General features: G+C 43.5%; 1 protein-coding gene across 5 annotated transcripts in view; it reads right to left on the reverse strand.

The window, feature by feature from the left end:
* Positions 1-22766, reverse strand: part of MORN1 (MORN repeat containing 1) — a 128487-nt gene that overhangs the window by 23863 nt on the left and 81858 nt on the right. For all 5 annotated transcript variants that reach the window (XM_083628731.1, XM_083628729.1, XM_083628730.1 and 2 more), the window contains one exon: positions 8544-8617. In XM_083628731.1, the coding sequence (XP_083484857.1) occupies positions 8544-8617 (74 nt within the window). Of the gene's footprint in view, positions 1-8543; positions 8618-22766 lie in introns of those variants that run through there.

Consider the following 22766-nt stretch of genomic DNA (forward strand, 5'->3'; position numbering starts at 1 on the left):
AGGGAAGAGCAAAGACAAACAAAATGAAGAAGTCTCAGGTTGCTTGAGAAGGACCCTGGGCAGGAGGAGACTTAGAGAGCTGTGGGAAGGCAAGGTCCTTCAGTCCTCGCAAATGCCTCATTGGGGCAAGACCTACTGGGATGAGTTACTGTGTTTGCTAAGCCTGAGCTGTTTTGTTCCTTTGAATAAATTGTTAACTTCACTGACACCTTGTGAGTTTTTTCTGCCCTCCTCCCGACTCCTGCTTTGACATCCCACCCTGCACTACTGGGTTGTAGCCTGATCCAATATGGACCACAACAGCAGAACCAACACCATATAAATATATGGGTTTTAAAAAATTAAGAACTGTGTTGCCGAATGCATGTTTGGGTTAAAGGTAGGTCCCTGGTCTGAAAAGGTTTAAGACTACTGCTCTAAGCTACGCCAGCTCTTAGAACAGCTTTTTTTAAATGTTAAGAGATTACATAATGTTAATATACCACCCTGTTAATGCTATGTTATTCACATGACAGCATTGTTCATTTGGTCTCCAGCAGCCTATATAGGCCATTCTGTTGAAGTCACACTAGGATGAAAACTGCCAGGTGCTTTGTCAAATAAAGCTTACAGGTCTTAGAAAGTGCTGCCAGCAGCTGGGGGGGGGGGAGGAGGAACGATAACCCTGGCGATATCAATGGCTGTTCTGTTGAGGGCTGTCAAAGCATTTTACAAATGGCTTAAAGTACGGGGCGAAGCAGAGCTCAAATAGGGCTTCCTCTGGTGTGAAATGCAACATTACAGAAGGTTCTCCAGCCTGGCAGTAAAGAATACTGCACGCAATCCGTATTACATGGGGATTAAAAGGAAGGAATATGTTATTCCAAGAGCTGGATGAGGGCCAGGACACCTGGGCTAGGAGCCCCCTAACTCGGAGGGAAAATATGCAATGAGATTTTGTCTTATTTTAGATGAGAGTTAACACCTCTGCAACTGTAGCAACAGTCAGAAATGCAGGAACGGGGCAAGGGACTGTGCTGTCCAAGACAGGACGGTGGCTCTGTTGCAGTCCCTCATTTGCTTCGTGATGGTGGTAGCACTGCTGTCCTCCTTCTCCTCCTCCCTCTGCTGCCCCTCATTCCTCCTCTGTCTCCCCCCATCGTACTTAAAAACAACAACAACCTTATGCTCTATGCTCTGGTAACCTCTTGGCTAGATTACTGCAATACGTTGCATGTGGGGCTGCTTCTGAAGATGGTTCAGAAACTACAGCTGGTGCAAAATTCAGCTGCCAGATTGCTCTCCATGGTTTGAGCATATAGCATCAATCCCGGCCCAACTGCACTGGCTGCCAATCAGTTTCTGGACCCAATTCAAAGTGTTGGTTTTGTACTATAAAGCCTTGAATGGTTCAATACCTCAAGAATTGCCTCTCCCCATATGTACTGGCCCAAACCCTGCAATCATCATCTGAAGCCTTTCTTCCTGTGCCTCCTCCGCAAGAGGTCTGGAGAGCAGCAACACAAGAACGGGCCTTTTCTGTGGTGGCTCCCTGTTTGTGAAATGCTCACCCCATAGAGGATTACCTAGTGCCATCATTATACATCTTAAGATACCAAGCAAAAATATTCATCTATAGCCAGGCCTTTGACTAATTAAAGCATCTATGGCCTTTCGAACTGGGTTTGTTTGTGTTAATTTTGTTTGTTTGTTGCTATGCTATGTATTTTTGTGTTTTTATATTGTAAACCACCCTGTGATCCTTGGATGAAGAGTGGTATAGAAATTTAATAAATAAATGAATATTAATAGATATGCGCATATTATATTATGTTTTATACTGCCTGTTATAGAGGCATTTTGGACTGCTACACAGCTTGTATCTCCATACTGAGGGGGTGGAGTAAAATTAGCACTGCCCCATCTAAAGAGGGTTTATTACAGAGTGAGTGCTTTGGACTGTATCCAGAGTTAGTCATACAATTCATGGACATGACTCTTAGTGGTCCTCCATGGCTTGGATCCACCAGGGGCCTTCCTGTGCTCAGTATTGTGGGCTCAATTTTATGGAACTCCCTTCCAGTTAAAGTCAGAAGCCCCTCCCTGTTCAGCTTCCAGTGCCTACTGCAGCATTTTAATAGAAGTATTATTGTTAAAGTTTTCTTAACCTTTACCTTTTCTGTGTTGTATTTCTATGCACACCACTTAAGAGACTATTGTAGTTAAGCAGTATATAATTTGTTTAAGTAAACGTAAACCAATTCATTTCAATGGGTCTACTCAAAGCAGGACTTAATTGGATGCTGCAGTCTGCTGCCTATTGAAGTCAATGCACTTCCATTGAGTTTTACTGGAACTGGGTCACATTGATGAGAAATTATCTGCAAAAACAGTGTCAGGTGTATGGGAGGTTTTTGCCACTTTTTCTCTCTGTTTAATTCCTAACTGCAGTGCAATTATTACTTCAGTAAACATTTCCGATTGTCTAATTACTATAAATGTTCAAGCTTTTAGAAGTGAAGCTAACAGGCCTAACAAGAACATCATGAAAAAGAATAGTGCAATCCTGAATTCCATGTAAACATCAGAGTGCCAAAACCTTCATGTCTCTCCAACTCTTGTGTAGTAAGACTAGAAGGGACAGATGAATCTGTCAATTTCAATTTGTCTAAGTTTGTCATTTTCCCAGTTTTAAGTTCAGCTCTTCACATTTCTGCATCAATTTGAGAATTACTATTTTTAAGTCATCCTGAAAATTCACCAGCATTCTAGTGCAAATTTTTCTTATATACAGCTTTGTTTGCCATTTCATCTTGATATGCACATTTTTTAAAAAAAGGTTTCCCTAATACTATGTATTTTTGCTAAAGTAGGTACTTTTATGTCTGCTTTCTCATACTATATACATATTTATGCACATTATGCGGTTTGAGAACTGTGTCACAAAATTCAGAGAAGAACAAATTTCCAATGATACCTGTGTTTTCGGTTCACATATTTTTATGTATTTATTTATGTATTTATTTATAATAAATAAAAATAAAAATGTGCACCCCACCCCCAAGACCATTCCATTATAACTATCCAACCTCCCCAAATTTTAACACCTCTTGTGATGGTTTGACCCCTTTCCGTTAACAGTACAAATTCTACAAATACCTTCCATATCTCCTCAAAATAATTTCTCCTGTATATTCCCTGATTTACCTTAATAGCACATGTTAATTTATCATTAATAGCTATATCCCACACCTCTTTATACCATTCTTCTATTTTATATTCACCTTGCCCCTTCCACTCCCTAGCTACAATAGCTAGTGCAGCTGTCAATAATTTTGTGAGCAAGTCCTTCGTAGCCTGCAAACTTTCCACCCCATCATAAACTGATAACAATGCTACATCTGGAATTTCAGTCAACTTTAACCCTGTGATTTTTGTTATCTCCTTAAACACCCTTTGCCAAAAAGTTTGCACGTATTCTCCCATATTTTCCCCTAGCTTTGACTATTTATCTGCCCTATTGTCTCCTTCCTCCCCACCTCTTTTAATTGATCTTGTTGATCCTCCATTTCTACTAATATTTTATAAATTTCACTGGTTTCCCCTTTTATAAAAAACTGTATTTTCTTCTTTATCTTCCCTTTTTATTATCATTTTTTCAAATTTTGTCTATTCTTTGCATTTATTTCCCCATAACCACTTCTTTGTCCATTGCATCAGTTGTACACTGTTAAACCAAGTTATTTTACTTCCTGTTAGAGCTTCTTTTATTTGTTATTTGCTTCTCCTTTTCTCCACTCATTCCTTTATTTTAAGTATTTTCTTCTTTCGCTTCTTTTTTCAATTTCCTTCTTTCAATTTACTGGGAAATCTTCTAGCATCACCAACAGAGCTGGTGGGGAATTTACTGGTATATTTATCTTTCGCCCACATCTCAATGATGTTCCTTAATAAGGGATTTTGTTCACGTATATTTTTTTGGGGGGGGATGCAGATTAGATAGGTTTGCATTAAAAATCTGAACTGAATTTCTCTCCCATCCCTAGAGAGAGAAATTGTATGTTGCTGCCACAGGGTCAATCATCAACAACGTTGTTTTACCATCAGAGATTCTTTCTTTCTTTTGCCATGGTATGAATTGGAAAAAACAGAGAAGTGAGCTCAGGAATGCATCTCCCCCCCCCCCGCCCCAATTCCTGTGTTAAAGGAGCTATGAGATCATTCCTGATTGTATTAAGAGATTGCTTCCACATATCCATTTGAACAATCCATTATTTCCCCCTTAATTACTTACATGCACAGATCTACTCTGATATTTTCTTTCGTTGGCTACCTTCCTGATGCCCATAAATAGTCTCAAAAAATGCCTACTCAGAACTAACAATATGTAAGCTGAGGGAGCCTCAGAGGTTTCTCAGGTCTTATCCCTCCAGAATTCCTTGCTGTGAGCAAGAGGCACCCCACATCAAACCTCTACAATATAACAAACCGGTTTCGAAGTGGTTTAATTGTCAGTGCTTCTGCTAAGGAACAGTACTTATAGAAAGGTATTGAGAAGTATGTGTGGGTAGCTTTAACTTTGCAGACATGTCCTCAGTGGTTCCCCTGCCCCCTCAATCTTTTGTTGGTCTTGTGGGGGAAGGAAATCCATTTGCTCATGCTGTTCAATCCCCAGCGAGCACACAGTACCATAAGGGAACCACCTAAGATTCTGCCAAATAGAAGATGTCGATCACAAAGAGTATAACGTTTGAGAAGCAAGTTTGGGCATTCAGCTTATATGGAAGACATTCCTCAGAGCTGAGAGAGAGAGAGAGAGAGAGAGAGAGAGAGAGAGAGAGAGAATGAGAGAGAGAGAGAGAACCAGGCCAGATGGTTTCATTCCCTACAATCTAAACTTGTGTGGAGCTGGCAGGCAATAGACGTAGCCCATGAAAACCATATAAGCCAGTGTGGTGTAATGGTTAGAGTATCAGACTAATATCTGGGAGACCAAGGTTCACATCCTCACTCGACTGTGAGGCTCACTGGGTGACCTTAAGCCAGTCACTGCTTCTCAGCATCTCATAGGGTTGTTGTGGAGATTAAATGAGGAGAGGGGAACCATGTTTCCCACCTCCTAGCTCCTTGTGGGGGGGGGGGAGTGGGATACAAATGCAGTTAATAAAGAATAAATAAATTTCCTTGCCAATGCTGCATATTCATTAAGCCCTTGGCTTGGTCTCAACCACCACCAAAACCTTATCTCGAAGATGCGGTAGTGGAAGGCGCCATATGCAAGCCCCTCTGAAACATTTGTGGGGAACAGTCAGGCATAAGTGAAAAAAACTCATGGTCATTCCATAAAAGAGCTTAAGAAATCGTGAACTGGCATCTGGGCAGATAGCCCCTTCATTCATTATTCTAAAATGTTGCAGATACTATTCGCTAAGAGAAAGGGGGGGGGGGGAATCTACATTTTGTGCCAAGAAACAAAAGAGGTGAATTCTGTGACCTGAAAAATTATGCGACGTGGCGTGTGTATGTTTGCATACAATTTGCATAGTTTATTTAGCTTCTGCTAACCACAGGGTTTGCAGGCTTGCTCGCAAGGAATTGTATGTGAATTGAACCTATGCCTCTTGACTGATGGAGAACCAGCTCATCCCTCTTTTCGGCTTCTGATATTTCACCAGGCATAGCCTACCCATCTTTGCAGGTGTAAAAGGCTGGAAAGTTATTGTTGTTGTTGATTGTGATACTCCCCTCCTCTTTCTTTTTCAGTGACAACTGAGGTTTTCGGGCGGGGTGGCAGGGGTTCTGATTCTGATAGAGTTCCATTGCACAAGCATGGAATAAGTGACTCCAGGCAGGGTCACTATTAACTCTGCTGAGAAGCCACTGACATCGGGCTCCTCCCTCCATTACCTGCCACCCAGAAGCAATCATTACATTGATTTAGCAGAAGAAGCAAAGGAAAGCAGGGCTTTCCTTCAGCTGAGAGACTAGCAATTTTCTGGCTCCTCCTTTCCTTGAATTGCTTCCCATTACAACTGCTGTTATAAGAATTTTGCTGTTAAGAACCATTACCATTGCCATTCCTCCTCCCTCCCCATTCTTTTTTCTTTCTGTGTCATGTCTTCCAGATTGTAAGCCTAAAAACAGGGATTGTAGTACTGACCCTTGTAAGCTACTTTGGGAGCATTTTTTTGGGGGGGGGTGAAGCTTGTAAGTGTGTTTCTCTCAATCCTTCAAATAAATATTCAGTGATCTAAATAAAAATAAAATGTATGAATGAAAACATAGGATAATCCCCTTGGCCCAAATAAGAATACAAGGAGAACTCTGCTGAATCAGATCAAGGGTCCCTCTGCCCCAGCCTCCTCTTCTCGGTAACAGCCAGCCCTAATACTTCTGGGAAGCCCATAAACATGGAATGAAAGCAGCCCCCCACTTGCCAAACACTGCTTGACCGCCCAGCAGCTTCAATTCAAAGCCAGACTGCCTCTGTATATGGAGGTTCTATTTAGCTGCCATGGAAAATAGTGGTTGATACCTCCACCTTCCATACATTTACCTAACAACCTTTTTTTTGAAATTATAGTAACAGTTTGCTGGATCAGACTGAGGCTCCATCTACTCTGGCTTCCTGTTTGCAGCAATGGCTGGCCATATGGCTTCTGGGAAGTCTAAAAGCAGGGAACGAAGGCAACAGGTGCTATTTAGTGGTTTACTGCCTCAGAACATGGGATGGTTCCATTAAGCTCTCATGATTAAAATACATTTCTACCAATCTCCCATGAATGGTCTTTTTCTCTTATATGGCCAAACCTGCTCCAGGAACAAGAGCCGGGACAGAAAGATAATAATAGGAAAAAACCCTCCCCACCAGCTCACTTATCATGTGCGTATGTGTGAGCTGTTCCACCCCACACTTTGAGAAGGTTGCAGTTAGGATTTTGTGTACACGAGCCTTCCTCTCTCTCGCTTCCCCTCCCATCTGTTCCAAAAACAGGCTGACATTTAAAAAACAGGGAGAAAAGAACGTCATGTTGCAGCTATCAATATGGAATCTGGGCTCAGCGTCTATATAGGAACCAGCACTCGCAAAAGCAGGACAATATGACTTTTAAAAAACACTTGCCAAGATCAGTGCAAGGGACAAAAAGCAAAGCTCTGTATGTCACATATAATATGCTAGAAGAACAAGGCTCCAAATGCATGAACAAGTTTGGGCAGAATCTGTGCAGGATTGACTCTGTTTTTCTGATGTGTTGTTCCCCCTCCCCTTGCAAGCAGAATATCATCAGCCAGCCCCAGTACCATTCTTGCCTCACTCAGCCACTTGTTACCACAGTAGTATTGCTGGCAGGGCAGCTAACATGATTTTTCTGGGCACCCTGGGGGAGAGAAAAGAATGGCTGAAGGCTATTCTAACATTCCCTTTTACTGCTCAGGAGGACTATTCTCATCCAAAATTGTCATACAAAAATCCTGCTGGTTGTTTCTGGCTAATGTTGCTTGCCTGGTTTTCTCTCTACAGCTACCACCAGAAATATTTGGTGGCCAAGTGCCCTTTACTTTACAGGCACAGTGCAAGGACACTCTTCTGCCTAGCCTGCTGCCCTTACTAAGCCTCTGAACAGGCTGCTATCTGGCTTCTCATCTACCATCTTCAAAATGTGCTTGATGAGTTAAAAGTTAATGGCATTAACTTTGGTAACCATTTTGCACTCAGAACATGACTTTAGATAATATGTGGAAATTCTACCTGTGGCACTGCGCCCTATAGAATACCTAGGGCCATGACCCAAAAACAGGCATTTTCTGCTATTGCCCCTGTATAGTGCAATGCCCTTCCTTATAAATGCTTTTAAATAAATACTGCAAGTCAGGGGCAGTAGGCAAAGGCACTCTCTTATTTACAAGATATGTGGCTGCAATCCTAAGTCCACTGATCTTCTGGGAGTAAGCCTCATTGACTTCATTAGGACTTACTTCTCAGTAGACAAGATTAGGACTGCACAGTAGAATAGGAAGCTCAAAGCCGTTTCAGAGGTACCCAATGCTGTTTATGCTTGCTTATGAGAATCCAGTCTTGGCTTATAAACCTTGGATATGGAAGCCCTAGGAATTTCCAAATCAAAGTCCACCTTGCAGTTTCTTTGAACTCTTTCCCATACTGCTTGGCTTACTTACTGGTGTTGCAGAGACTGGGAAGTTAAAAGGCTCCCATAACCTTCCTTACAATTGGATCAAACAGGAAAAATAATGTTACAGCTAGCACCCACCAAACAAACAGCAATTCAGGAATGGAGGGAATCACGATTCTTAACAGAGGAGCCTAAATTGTCATGGAATGATGAATGAATCACCTTGCGAAGACACCGAAATAAAGATGCTTTGAGACAAAAACCCCTCAGGACCATTCAAGTGCAGAACTGATGAAAACAAGTTTTTCACCCTTGCATCATCCTGACCTCTGTGACTTTGCTCCTGAAATTAACAACTTTTTTTTGAGGGGGGAGCAGTGGTTTGCACAAAATATGGAAGAGAGGAGAGAGCTTGAGAATGAGAAATTATACCTGGTGGTGCTGCAGTGTCTTTCTGATTACGGCTTGCTCTAGAACCCTTCCATCCTTCATCTTCCCCTTCAGACCTGCAGATGATGATGGAGAAAAAGTGAGGTGATAGTGTCTCAGCTGTGCTGCCAATAGCCAACTGCTTATCAACTATACTGTATACTATGGCACACAGGCTTGCCATATGTCCGGAAAATTCCGGACATGCCAGGAAATCGGACGCCTAAAATGGCATTGGGGTGGTGGTGGTGGTGGTTGAATTTTAAGAGATGTCAGGAATTTTCAGGACATATGGCAACCTGTTTTCTCTCCCCCCCCCCTGTTTTTCTGCACCCAGGTGGCAGTGCAGTAGCGGAGTTAGCTGGGGGTGAGGAGGGCGGTCTGCACTGGGCACCACTTTCTTTTGGGATGGTGCAGCATATTACAGTGGTACCTCAGGTTACATACGCTTCAGGTTACAGACTCCGCTAACCCAGAAATAGTACCTCAGGTTAAGAAATTTGCTTCAGGATGAGAACAGAAATTGTGCTTCGGCGGCAGTGGGAGGCCCCATTAGCTAAAGTGGTACCTCAGGTTAAGAACAGTTTCAGGTTAAGAATGGACCTCCGGAACGAATTAAGTACTTAACCCAAGGTACCACTGTATTTACTTATTTCGCAATATATGCCACCCATCATGCTTCCATCTCCAAGTATACAGAGGCCTCTGCTTGTGTGCGGGGCCAAGTCCCCAGGTCTGCTGCATGTCTGCTGTATGTGTCTGGAGCGCAGGTCAGTGGGGAGCAGACGGTGAACAGCGAAAGCATGAAGCGCTTGTGCCTCCCTCACAATCCCACCTGTCCAGTCCCAGCATTTGAAGTAATGGCGCTAGCTAGGACTCGGCTGCCACACAGCTTGGCAGCTGCCATTTGAGGTCCGTCCAGCAGCAGAACCTGTGGTGCAGGATCATGAGCAGTAGCAGCTGAGTGGCTGCCCGGATATCCCTGGCCTGTAGCTGGCGGTAGCTACCGGGCATCCGACCCACACAGTGGCAGAGCTTCATGCTCCGGCACCGGGGTGGGGTGGGGTGGAGAGGAGACAGCGCCAGGGCCGGTGCGCATCCTGGGGGCATGGCACGCCACCCATAGGGGTGTGCCATGTGTCCTGGGGGCGTGGTGCGCCGCCCATAGGGGCATGGCATGCGTCCTGGGGGCGTGGTGTGCTGCCCAGTGTGGGCGGGGGGCAGCCGCGATGGCACCCCGCAGGGATTGAGCTGTCAGGGGCTGTGCGCTCCCCCCACATGCCTCTTCCTCTGCCAGTGCACCCACGCATTTTTCCTGTCTGCTTGCACACAGGCTGGGGTCAGGGACGAGACAGCCTGGCAGTCAGCCTGATGATCAGCTGATTGTTGGGATTGCACAGCTCAGAGAGTGCTATGCAGAAGGGTTTGCAGGTGTTGTCAATCAGCTGATTGGCAGTGCCCTGCAAACCCTTTTATGAGTTTTAAGTAATTAATCTCATAATGTGAAGAAAGAGTGGAAGAGACAGAATGGTTCACCTGACTGATTAATTGGTGTACAGTGTGATACTATACATGCAAGAACATAAAAACAGCCTGCTGGATCAGGCCAAAGGGGCTGCATCTAGTCCAGCATCCCATTCTCTCATTTGCAGTCAGATGCCTTTATGGGAAGCCCACAAGCAGGACCTGAGCGCAACAGCACTCTCTCATCTTGTGGTTGCTAGCAACTGGTGTTCAGAAGCATACTGCCTCCGATGGCACAGGTAGAACATAGCTGTTATGGTTTGTAGTCAGTCTGATAACCTTATCCTCCATGAATTTGTGTCCTCCTCTTTTAAAGCCACCCAGGTTTAACTATGTGCAGTGTAAAGAAGATATTTTGTCTGTCCCAAATCTTTCGAAATTCAACCTCATTGGATGTCCCAGATTTCCAGTGCTATGAGAAAGGGAGAAAAACTTTTCTTGATCCATTTTCTCCATGGGGCTTACTCCCAGGCTAGTGTTTACAGAATAGCAGACTTAGACTGCAATCCTACAATCACTTACCGGGGAGTAAGTCCCATTCAACCCAATGGGGCTTACATCTGAATAAACTGTACTATAAACGTTGGTAGCCTACTTTAGTAGGAATAATTTATTCTGCTTTTCCTTACATAAAGAGAGACACACTCCTGCTTGATTTTTAAAAAGGGGGTGAAGGTAAAGGGGCAAGAAATAGGCTTTGCTTATCTCCCAGAGGACAAGTAAAAGATTCAGAAATCACAGCTTGGAGGGGAAAGAAGATAAATAATTTAGCACTAAGAATAACTGAAGCCTGATAGTTTGCCAGCATTAGAAGAAATAAAAGAGTTTACAAGAATCTGACAATTTTTTATTTTTTTTATAGAGCCTCTGGAGGGCTGAACAAATAAATAGAGAACAAGAAAAGAGTTCAAAAGTAATGTGCATAAGTAGATTTTGAAGGGAAGGATTAAAATGTGAAAACAATAGCATGCATGAATTCCCTGAGCTAAAAATCAAGCTGCCCTGCATTCTTCAATATTATTTATATCTGTCTATCATACTGGTATACTACCTTTTCTCCAAAGTACTCAGGGTGGACTAGATGGGATGTTCTGTTTAAAAAGCAAAGCAAAGCAGAGCAAAAAACCCACAACCCCTCAAAGCAGCTGTATGAGGTTTGGCTGATGGAGACATAATGGCTGGCCTGTCCCATCACTGCCTCCACCCCCGGCCAAAGCTTTGCTTACTGAACCTCGGAAGCAACAACATGGACAGGCATCAGGACATCGTGGGGGCACCACCCCGTAGAACTCCATCACCCTAATTTAGTCATGGACCTGCTTGTTAACTTCAGTGGGGTCCACTCTGAGAAGGACTAACTCTGGATGCAAACCTTGGTCTCCTTGCTCCCAAGTCCAACACTATATATGTACATACACACAAACTATATACCACCTTTTTGCCCTAAGGACACACCCACCCACCCGAAAAGTGGCTTACAACAATTACTATATCTTCACTATTAAAATCAGAGCATTAAAATAAGATTAAACAAATCCGGAAACATGATCAATAAAAGATTGGTAAGAACAGTGGTACCTTGGGTTACAGACGCTTCAGGTTACAGACACTTCAGGTTACAGACTCTGCTAATCCAGAAATAGTACCTCAGGTTAAGAACTTTGCTTCAAGATGAGAACAGAAATTGCGTGGTGGCAACGGGAGCCCCCATTAGCTAAAGTGGTACCTCAGGTTAAGAACAGACTCAGGTTGAAAATGGACCTCCAGAATGAATTAAATTCTTAACCTGAGGTAACACTGTAAAATAAAAACTTGGTGGACTGAAAATGTCTTGACAACCCACAAAAAGACATCCAAGTCTGGCCCAGGCAGGTGGAGTTTCACAGGCTGTTAAGTTTTTCATAAATCTCCTGCCTCCTACCCCACTCCAAGCTGTGGCTTAGTTCTACATTATTAGTAATTTGGGAGGCAAAGTTATTGTGGAGGGACTTCATTCATACAGTTGTGCAGGTGTTCGTGACTGTGAACACAACAGGATGGGATTTCATTATTGTCACAATAAAGTCCTTGATGGTCCGACTCAATTTGCTCCAGCAAATGGTTGAACTGTCCACGATTTGGGAGGTTGAAAGAGAACTAGAGACAGTAAGTTGCCTAAGGCCATGTGGTGAATTCATACAGAGAAGAGATTTTAACCAGAGACTGGCCAGTCTTTAAACCTATGTTACACTAGCTCTGCATAGAACAGCTGGAAGTCCTGCTGATGTATAATTTTATAGAGATAGGAGAAGACTGATTCTACACTCATGGGAAAATACATACAGTTTGTGTTCTAGGCTACAACTTAAGCAACCATGTCTGGAGCTGATGGGCGCTGTAGTCCTCAACATCTGGAGGGCACCAGGATGGGGAAGGCTGATGTACATAGAACAAATTACACCAACACATCCAAAGTTGATAATCCTACTCATGCCTCTCACACACCGTAGTGAGAAAACTCTTTTTCTAACCAGCTGGAACCTCTCCAGGGAGGAATCTCTCCAGTGTCACGAACTGCCTGGAAAAGGCGTGCTGATTTCCAGTGAAAAAATATTTTGTTCCATGTTGATTCATAAGTCTGTTTGTTTTGCCATTCATTCTGTCTATATTGAATCTTTCAACTTTGGTACAGAGTTAATTTCAAACATAATCTATGTTCATTTTGAGGTCCATCATAAATGGAATCTCCCAGTTACAATGGATTGGATAACAAGTAATCAAGACAGTTCCTGCTCTGTTAGCAGAGCAGACAATCCTGGGCTAGATGGACTAAATATAAAGGCAGCTTCATATTATCTATTCACATGTTAAAGGAGCCAAGATACCCCAGAGTAGTCATGAGTAGCCAATGTTTATGGAAAATAGGATGGAGAACCAGTGGCCCTAGACTCCAATTCCCATCAGTCTCAGCTGGCATGGCCAAAGGTCAGAAATGATGGGAAATGTAATCCAGCAACGTGTAGAGGGCCACTGGTTCTCCATCCTTGATGCAGAATGCAAAGACAGATCACCATCTCAATGTTACAGGTAGGAAAGATAAGGCTAAGAAAATGGTGGCTTGCTTAAGTCTGCCTAGTTAGGTTCATGGCAGCGGTGAAATCTGAAGCAGCAACTTTCTGCTTCACACTCTCAAACCTTTAATCCACAGCAGAATGCAAAACAACTGCAATTCCATGAGTCACTAAGTTCCGCAAGAAAAGTCATTGAAAACAAGAGAAAACAACAGAAAAAGCCAACAGGATGAACAAAATTTAGGGAAGTATACCGGTATATTTTTATTTATTGCTGCTGTTACAGGATAAGGCAATGACTCATCAAGTCCTTTCTTTGTCAGTGAAGTTTGTAAGTGAAAGTGAATACTCATTTGTAAGTTCTCAACGTATTTACATTTGCTGCATTTTCAAATAGCCAAGGCAAAATTTATTTTTCTCCAAACTCTTAGTCAACTCTGGACTTCTTATGTCAAACACTGGCTTAGTTCAGCACAGTGAGGGAGAAAAAAAGACTGGTGAGCAGCAAAGCAGCTGCAAGCCTCTCTCAGGATTCCAGAAGTTTGCATGGTCCTGGTTAACATAGTTTGGCTTTCCATGATGTGTGAACCAAGCCAATATGTTAATATCCATTTCATAATACTTTAAGACAGATATGAGAAAGTCATGGTCCTCCAGGTGTTATTAGACTACAACTCCCATCATCCATACCCACAGACCTTGCTGGCTGGGACTAGTGTAAGTCATAGCCAAATAACATCTAGAGGGCCACAAATTCACTATCCCTAAGTTTAGGAACTGCTGGGGAGGTCTCACTTCAAAATTTATGATTGTTCCCTAGACTGCAGGCCTGTGTTTACCTTAGGATTTATTAAGGGTGCCAGATTTGAGGTGCAATTTGCCCAAACTACAACTGTTCCACAAATCTATGTGTTTGGTACTTTGATCCCTCATTCAGCTCTCTATGATGGCTGTGAGTGCCCTAACAGATTATCCAAAACTGGCACTGACAATGCAAAAAGATTTTTAGGTTTCTGAAAGGCAGTTACCGTACTTGCCTGATGCCTGAGGTAGTGGAAAAGGCTAAAAATATGAGTAGGTAGGTAGGAAAGTAAGTAAGTAAGTAAGTAAGTAAGTAATTGGAGACTTTTATTCCTGAGGGTGTTGCACAGATATCCATTCAATATGGCTTAGATTTAGTGAAGTCTACCACAAAACACTGAGTTGACTATCAGTGCTCTTGGTTGTTCCTTCCAGAATTATAATTCAGTGGATTTTGCCCCACCAAAGTCTGCCCTAGACCATTCCCAAGCTATCACTGGCATACTGTTGGTATCACTGCCTTCCACCCTACCAGCCACCACTGACTTTTGTACCTCCTTATAGCTAAGCCACCCAGAAATCAACTTAGTTTACTACTAGGGCTGGGTACATTCCTAGCTGCTGAATATATTCTGCCTTCTTCAGTGTAATGCTGCATTTTTAGTTCCTCCAGATTAATTTTCCTCTAGAAGAGCTTAACCATCCATTAGCATTGATTGCATTTGCAAAGGAGTGGTCCCTTCAAGGCACAGAAGATGGAAGCAAGAATATTAGTTGCCTAAATCATATTTAAACTCTGGATTAATGTAGGACTTTATGACATTACACCTCTCTCTCTTTCTCTCTTAAACTGCTGGGGGGAGGGGGAGCTTTCAAGAAATGAAACTGCTTTCATTTCATACTTTTGGCCAACACCTTACCATATATATATTCCTTTTCCCATTAGTGAAATCATTGTGGACCCAAGGGTGTTAGATAAGAATGTAGTGATTAGGAGAATGCCAAATGTGTTGGAAGTTGTGGGTTCAATTTTTTAATTTTCTTTCTTTCTTTTTATTGTATTGCATTTGTATCCCACCTTTTTCTCCAAGGAGTTCGCAGTGGTGTGTATGTTCTCCCCCTCCTCATTTAATCCATGAGGCAAGGGCTGGTGATCTATAGAGTAAGGAAATCCAGGGGAGGAATCAAATGGGTTGACAGATGTTCTGCCCCCGTGCATCCCTCTAGTCAGACACCTCTTACTCTGGAGCTGCTTCTGGCACTTACTCCTGACAGTAAAGAGTTTTCTCTTTCTGGGGAGGTGATTGAGAATAAGTCAGATGCTGAGCTGGTGCCTCCTCTATCTCAGTCTCTATGGAGATGGAGAAGATAGGACAAGCAAACTTCACAGGCCCACCCCATTCTCAGAAGTGCCTGTTTCAATGCCCTGTCCCAGGACTCCAGCCACTTCCTTCAAAAGGAAGATGCAAGGCTGGGTGGCATCTGTCTTTCTTGGGACATAAAGGACATAATGGAAGAGTGTACCTTCAGCGATGAAGTCAAACCACAGCACCTGCTGTGGCTGTAGAGAGCAATACATTTTATCCTCCTGACAGTGCTATAAAGAAGGCTAGTCTGAAAGATGGTGACTAGCCTAAAGTCTCCAACTTGAGCTTTGTGACTGAGAAGGGGATTCCAGTCTCACTGATTCCAGTCTAACAACTACACCACACTGGCTCTCAAGATCAAGGTAGGAGAACCTTCACGCTTGTGCACTAGTGTTCAGTCCATGAAATATAAACAATAAGGAAGTGAAGTATTACAGTGCTTCTGTTGCTTCCAAGGCCTGTTTTCCTCATGAAGGTTCTTCCTCTTTCCTCACTCTACAGCTTTTGTGTTATATAATTATGGCCAGGGGCACACCAGGAAGGGGGCTGCATAGAGGAGGGAATCAGAGCAGCTGCCTCTGAAAGGGTTAACTTCGTTCACCACCCCTCCCAATCCCTGCCCCCTTGTTCAGCCATTAAGAGACCCCCCCCACACTCCATATGCTCTGCTCCATTTATTATTTCTGCATTGCATCAGGGGGGAAGTATTCACACTAAGCCACAGGGATTAAAGACTGAAGCCGTAGGGAAGTCGGATCACATCCTTCATATCCATCTGTTTTCGATTCCAACCCTTCACACCTGCTTTTATTTATTATTCCTTGCTCAGACAAGACAGGGCTCATTTTTCAAATCTTAAAACCTTTTTTTCTTAAGAAAAGTATATAAAGGCAGGAGACACACACACACACATTCTATTATTCCTCCTTCCTTCAAACTCCTATGAAAATGACACGCCCAAGGGGGGGGGGAAATTATGACATGGCAGGGTCTTGGATGTCGTGGTAGGCCAGGGAAATCTTAAAAGTTGGACAGCTCCTTAAAGTACTTCTTCAGAGTGGGCAAAGTCACTGCAATAAAGCAGAAGTTGCTTCCATTAAGCTTCCATTGCTAAAGGCAGATTATTTTGGATGAGTATTTGCAGGGGTTATGTGTGGGTGTGTTTGCAAACTTTAGGCTGAAATCCTATACTGGGAGTAAGCCACCATGAATTTAATGTGCCTTACTTCTGAGAAAACACACGTCCTCATCATTGTCCTCATCATTGTTAGGCTGATTTCTACACGCAATTACTTTTGAGAAGACATGTGTAGCACTGCACAGTTAAATGCTTTTCTTTTTCAACATCCAGCCACAAAACAGCTCTCTGCTCACTCTTAGCCCAAGGAAGCCCTGTCTGAATGAAGGCCAGTCTTGCATTCTCTTTCCATCAGGCTTTTTGAATTTATGGAGATCCAAGACTTGAGAATGTTCATTTATGTATTTATGACATTTATATTGCACCTTTCCTGCAAGCAGTTCAAGGTGGCATACACAGCAAGTAGACAAGGCTGAGTGTGTCTGGCCCAAAGTCCACCAAGTGAACTTAATGGATAAGCAGGGATTTGAAACCTAGTCTCCCATGTCTTAGTCCAACACTCTAAACCAGAACTTTCCAACCTGTGTGTCACGGCATGTTAGTGTGTTGGCTGCAGTGCGTAGGTGTGTTGTGCAAACACTCCCCGCGCTCCTACTAGGGCTGGAAAAGGGTTAGTTTAACCTCCAGTTTGCTAGTAAAACTGAACTACTGTGTCGCAAAATGATGCATGTTTAAAAGTGTGTCACCAACATGAAAAATTTGGAAAGCTCTGCTCTAAGCCCAGCGCAATGGCTCTCATTCAGAATGTCCCTATATAGAACGGGTGCATAAAGATGTTTTTCATCTAATGGAAAAAACAGCAATGACAACTTTGGTGATAGTAATACTTAGCATTTCAAGGTCCACAGCAGTCATTAACTTGGTTAAACAAAGGTAAGCCAACTGTTGGTGGGTTAGGCATCTCTTAAGAATGACTGTGGCAAACGCCACACCGACCCTGGGAATGTCATTATGGAATGGTGTAATGTGCTTCCCAGCAGCAATGCACAGAGAAAAAAGATAGGTTCTTCCAGGGGCCCATCACATAGTGGCATTATTTTGCTCAATGTTGTCAGAAAAAAGGTGAGAAGGTGGGAAGACCATCCAGCCACCTTCTCAAATTGTAAGTATCACACCCACCTGAAAGAGGGAGCCCATGAAAGTCACAGAAATTATTCCTACACCCTTTTGGTGGGGAGTGAAAGTCCAGTGAAGGAGGGGAGGGGCGCTGTGTGCAGCCCTAGTCGAAAATACCCACTTATGTGTGCCCTGCGCACATAAGTGAAAATCCTATAAGTTGGCAGCACCCTCTAAACACCCTCTCTCCCACTTTCTCTCCAATCCATCTCAAAAATATTATACCAAAAATATCCACAATGGGAATTGAAGCTCTGTGGCTGGCTGGAGGCTGGAAGATGTGCAGAAAAGCGGCTGCTCCTACTGCACTACCGCACACATCAGCTGTTAGGTGGGGAGGCTGAGCAGCCTAAACAAACCCCGTTGTGCCTCCAGTCTCTTCTCTGCCCTCACTCTTCAGGATCTGAGCAGGGTCTCTTCATGAGCCACTATTCTCCAGCTCTCTCCCTGCATTCCTGGTATGAATTATATTATTTATTTATTTCCAGGCACCACACAATATACGAGGTCACACACAAGTCAATTGTGCGCAAGTTTAGGGGGGGGTACCTGCAGTACCTTAATCATGTGTTTGGAAGAGACGAAAATGCCATTTTGGCTAGCTCCCTGCCAAAACACAAGACCACCTGTACCTCATACATCCACTTACAGTATATAACCTAGGAAAAAGTGGAAGGGTACGTAATCTGTGGTGGTCTTTCTCACCCAGGCAACCTTCAGGTGCGTTGGTCCTAACAATCCTGACCACCAGTCAGACTGGCTGGAGCATGTAGAAGCTGTAGTTCAAAACATCTAGAGGAAGAATGTTCTCTGGGTAGAATTAAATAAACCACTATGGGAATATTTGTTGGAAGGGCAGTATAAAAATACCTTAAATAACAAAATAAGGTAAAATAGTTCAGTGTGGTAATGCTTTGTATGCAGAAGGACCAGATTCAGGCAACAGAATCTCCATTTAAAAGAATTTAAAACTGCTGGAAAAACCACTGGTGAGGAGATGTGTGTATGAAAAAGATGTGGGGATCGATCTACAATTTTGTTTCTGAATTCTTTTTTAAATGCCACATATGCCCAGAAAGATGGAAAAGAGAGGGGAGGGATAAGAATCCAGAATCAACAGACAACTAAAAATGCAACTTTTTTTGGTTTTTTGTTCAGAAACAAGAACACAGCAGATGGGCATCTGCAAACAACAAGTGCCGCTCATGGGTGAGCAAATGGGGAGATGAAATATTGGCTACTTTTTTGTACACTTCCTCTGTGGCATCTGGTACTGTCCACTAACATTTCTCTTAGTAGCTTTTTTCCTGTGTGTACAAAGTACTTTACAATTTGCTCTTCTGGCACCCTGTTAAGGTAGATTAGAAGCAGAAACCTTGCACACTGCACACAACAGCATTTCTCTTCCTCATTTCATGGTACCTTCCTTTCCCTTCCTTTCTGTACCTCCATCAAACCACTAACTCACAGAGTCCTGCTCAGGTCCCATGCTGCTCTCGGCTTTGTAAGTGAGCGGCTTCAGTCTCCAGCTAGTAAGCCATAGTGCAAAGAAGAGAGGGAGAGGCTGGCAGAATGGAAGAGACATATAATCATAGAATCATAGAACTGTACGGTTGGAAGGGACTCCAAGGGCCTTGGGGATAAGGTGAGTACTTGCTGAATGGAGGATAGAAACAGATGAAGAAACTGCCCCCTGCCCCCAGAGGGAGTGTCACCACTGCAAGTAAGCAGGGAGGAAGCAGGGAGGCAGGTGGGGAACCCAGATCCAAATCTGCCACCCCTCCCAGAGTGATGCTTGAGATGACTGCCTCAGAAAGATTCATGATAGTATCAGCCATGAACCTGTTAGTCTTTACATATGCCAGAAGACACTCCACAGTTCTGAACAAAATACTACGGCTGAAGTGAGCCAATGTTTAAGTAGAGTGGTCCTCTTAGTCTCTATATCTCGCAGATTAACAGTATCTGAAGGGTTGCCATGCAGAAGGATGGGGAAGACTTGTTGTTTGTTGCTCCAGAGGGCAGAACTAGGTGGAAAAAATGGATGGAAACTGCAGGGAAGCATATTTCAGCTAGAGTTGCATGACAGTGGAACAGATTGCCTTGAGGAGGGGTGAGCTCTCCTCGCTGGAGGTATTTAAGCAGCAGCTGGATGGCCATCAATCAGGGATGCTGTATTTGCATCCCATGCTGAGTAACTGATTGGTCTAGATTATCTCTAAGGTTATTTCCAATCCAAATATTCTATGATAGAAGATGATTGGCAATGAGTCATTTTTCTGGACTACTGTAATGCACTGTATGTGGAGCTGCCCTTGGAGATGGCCGGGCGTCTGAACCTGGTGTATCTAAAGTGGCTGCTAGGCTTGTTAGCTGGGCAGCTTGATAGGACTGTGAGTCATTGGTCCTGAAAGTGCTACGCTGCTGCCAGTGAGCTACCAGGCCTAATTCAATGTATAAGTACTAACATACCTAAATGGCTTGGGACCCAGGTATTGAAAAGAGCCCTTTATTGGACCTTACTATCAGCAGGTGACCCTTGGAAGTGAAGCCATGTTTGGGTGACTTGCAGCCACATCACTGATAACAACAGTAGATTGGAGCTCAGCTTTCCAGAACAGATATTGTTACTGTCCCATCTACTGCAACACAATTGCTGAGGATCCAACATAAAATAAAATAAATAAATGTGTGCATCATTTTGCAGTAGCATCAAGTATCTATTCAAGTGTTAAAAAAATAATTGACTCCATCTGTATTGGCCTAATGACTGATTAAATGACTAATCAAGGAAGTCTTAATTAAAACATTTTTTTTCCGTGCAAGAAGAACATGGGAGAGGGGGAGAAAGAGGAGGAAAGCACTCATTAATGCCTTACAATGTGTGTCGGATTCCGTTTGTGTCATTCGCTAACAGTCGTCAAATGAGTAATTATGCACAAGGTCATTTTCCAGGGATTTTTTTTTCTTTTTTGCATACATCATCAAGCTGATTGGATTAGGCTTTGGTGCTCGACTGGGTTCTGCAAGTGGCAGCATTTTCCCCAAGACAAAACAGGTAATTAAAGGCTGCTGAGAATAAGCATGTTGAAGAGACAATATTTCCTCTGTCGCTGTTAAGAGCTGGGCTGGGACTGTGGACAGCTGTACCCGAAATCCTTGGAGCTGGGGAACACAGGAGCCTGCCTAATACGAAGTCAGGCTATTGATCCATCTAGCTCAGTGTTGCCTACACTGACTGGCAGTGGCTCTCCAAGTAAGCAGAGGCAGGATCAGGGATGCTCTGAGGTCAACATTGGGGGCCCTGCTGTGATGTGGGCCTCAGCAAGTGCTGCAAAATGCTAACTTGTGTTGTGGGTCCACACAAATACTGATTATGCAGTCCTTTAGGAACACGGGAAGCTGCCTTATATGGAGTCAGAACATTGGTCCTTTTATCACACTTTTGTCCACACTGACTGGCAGCAACTCTCCAGGGCTTCAGGCAAGAGCGTCTCCCATGCCTACCTGGAGACGCTGGAGAGTGAACATGGGAACTTGTACGCAAAATGGATGCTCTGCCAATGAGCTATAGCCTTTCCCTTTTGTGCTGGAAGTCAGGCAGTGCTGAAGCCCGAGCACACATAGTCTCAGCTATACTAAGCTGCAGCTGTTCAAGTCCAAGACTCCAATACCTGCCTCCTTTCATCCCACTTCCATTTCCAAAACTCACAGAGATATTTATCACAACTGTATCCTCCCCTTCCTTCAAGAAGCTCAAGGCAAAAGAGATTATTGCATTTTATCCTCACAGCAACCCAGTGAGGTAGGTTAGGCTAAGAGACAGCAACTGGCCCAACATAACACAGCTTTGTGGCTGAGTGGTGAATAGAGGAGCACAGGCCTCACTGTTTTTGCCTGACAACTTATCTGCAAACACCAGCCTTTCCCAACCTAGGGCCCTGGGGTTGTTTCAGAGTGTGCTGGCTGGGGCTGATGAGAGTTGCAGTCCAAAAAAGCCATAGGATCCAAGGTTGGAAAAGTCTGCACTACACCACACTGGCCCTGCAAGGCTTTCCCCTTCCCACCCTACGCTCACTAAATCAACTTTCATCAGAGGCAGCAGCTGCCAGAATAAAATAATTTGGGAACTTGCTATGTTTTTGACCACATTACAGAAATTCCATAGGCACAAAGCATTTCTCCGCCTGAATCAGATGGCTTAGCTCTGTGTGTGTGAAAGAGTGGGGCAGGGGGCGATCACATTTTTAAAAGTAAAGTAAGATGGCAGCATGAAACTCACTGAGACGACTTTTTCTTTTATTGGCTCCACATTTTGCTCTGATGCTTAGCAATCTTTGCTATGGAAAAACAACAAATGCCCTCAGCTGCCACAGCTGAGTTCAATTTACTTAAAACAATATATGAAAATAAGGATGGCAATCTTTTTTCTTTTCTAAAATATATTTCAAAGGAGGGGGGCAAAAAAAGGTATGTCTTGGGGACTGCACGTGCCAATTTTCCATTCGGCTGTGACTCGTGTCTTAAACATGCATGCTTTTCAAATGGTGTGTGCAGCCTAGGAAAATGCCGTTGCCATGCCAAAAGAAACTTAGTCATGACTACATGGATTGGCCCCTGCATTCTTAAGAGGCTGCTTTCTTCCATATATCCCATTGGGACATTGCAGGGCTTATCTAGATCATTAGCTAAGTCATGTCCCATGCGCATTTTGAGCCGTGGACTCAAAAAGTTTGAAGTTGTATAATTGTAAAAGGTTTGGCATAAGCGTCACCAAAATGGACCTCATTGGCCTGTTACCAAAACAGTTGAGTGCTTTTCAGAAATGGAACTTTCCAGGTAATGTAATGTCACACTGAACATGCAAACAACTACAACCCACCTTCATTTAACCATGATTCCTTGCAGCATGGGGCCCATGGGTGAGTTATTCCCTGCAGGAAATACTGTTATCATCCTCAACCTGGTGCCCTCCAGAACTACAACTCCTGTTATCCCTGACCATTGGTCCTGCTGTCTGGGTCTGATGAGACCTGGATTCCAGCAACATCTGGAGGGCATCAGGCTCAGAAGGCTGTCTTAAGGAGAAGGCATGTGCATCTGTTCAACCAGAAACAGACTTCCATGAGGCCGTATCTCATGCTGCATAGAACAAAATTGTAACACCAATCGAGCAATGGCTTTGTGCCAGGATATAAATATGGTCCATTTGGAACTGCATTTTACATCT

This window comes from Podarcis filfolensis, assembly GCF_964270895.1.
Source record: "Podarcis filfolensis genome assembly, chromosome: 8".
Taxonomy (NCBI): domain Eukaryota; kingdom Metazoa; phylum Chordata; class Lepidosauria; order Squamata; family Lacertidae; genus Podarcis; species Podarcis filfolensis.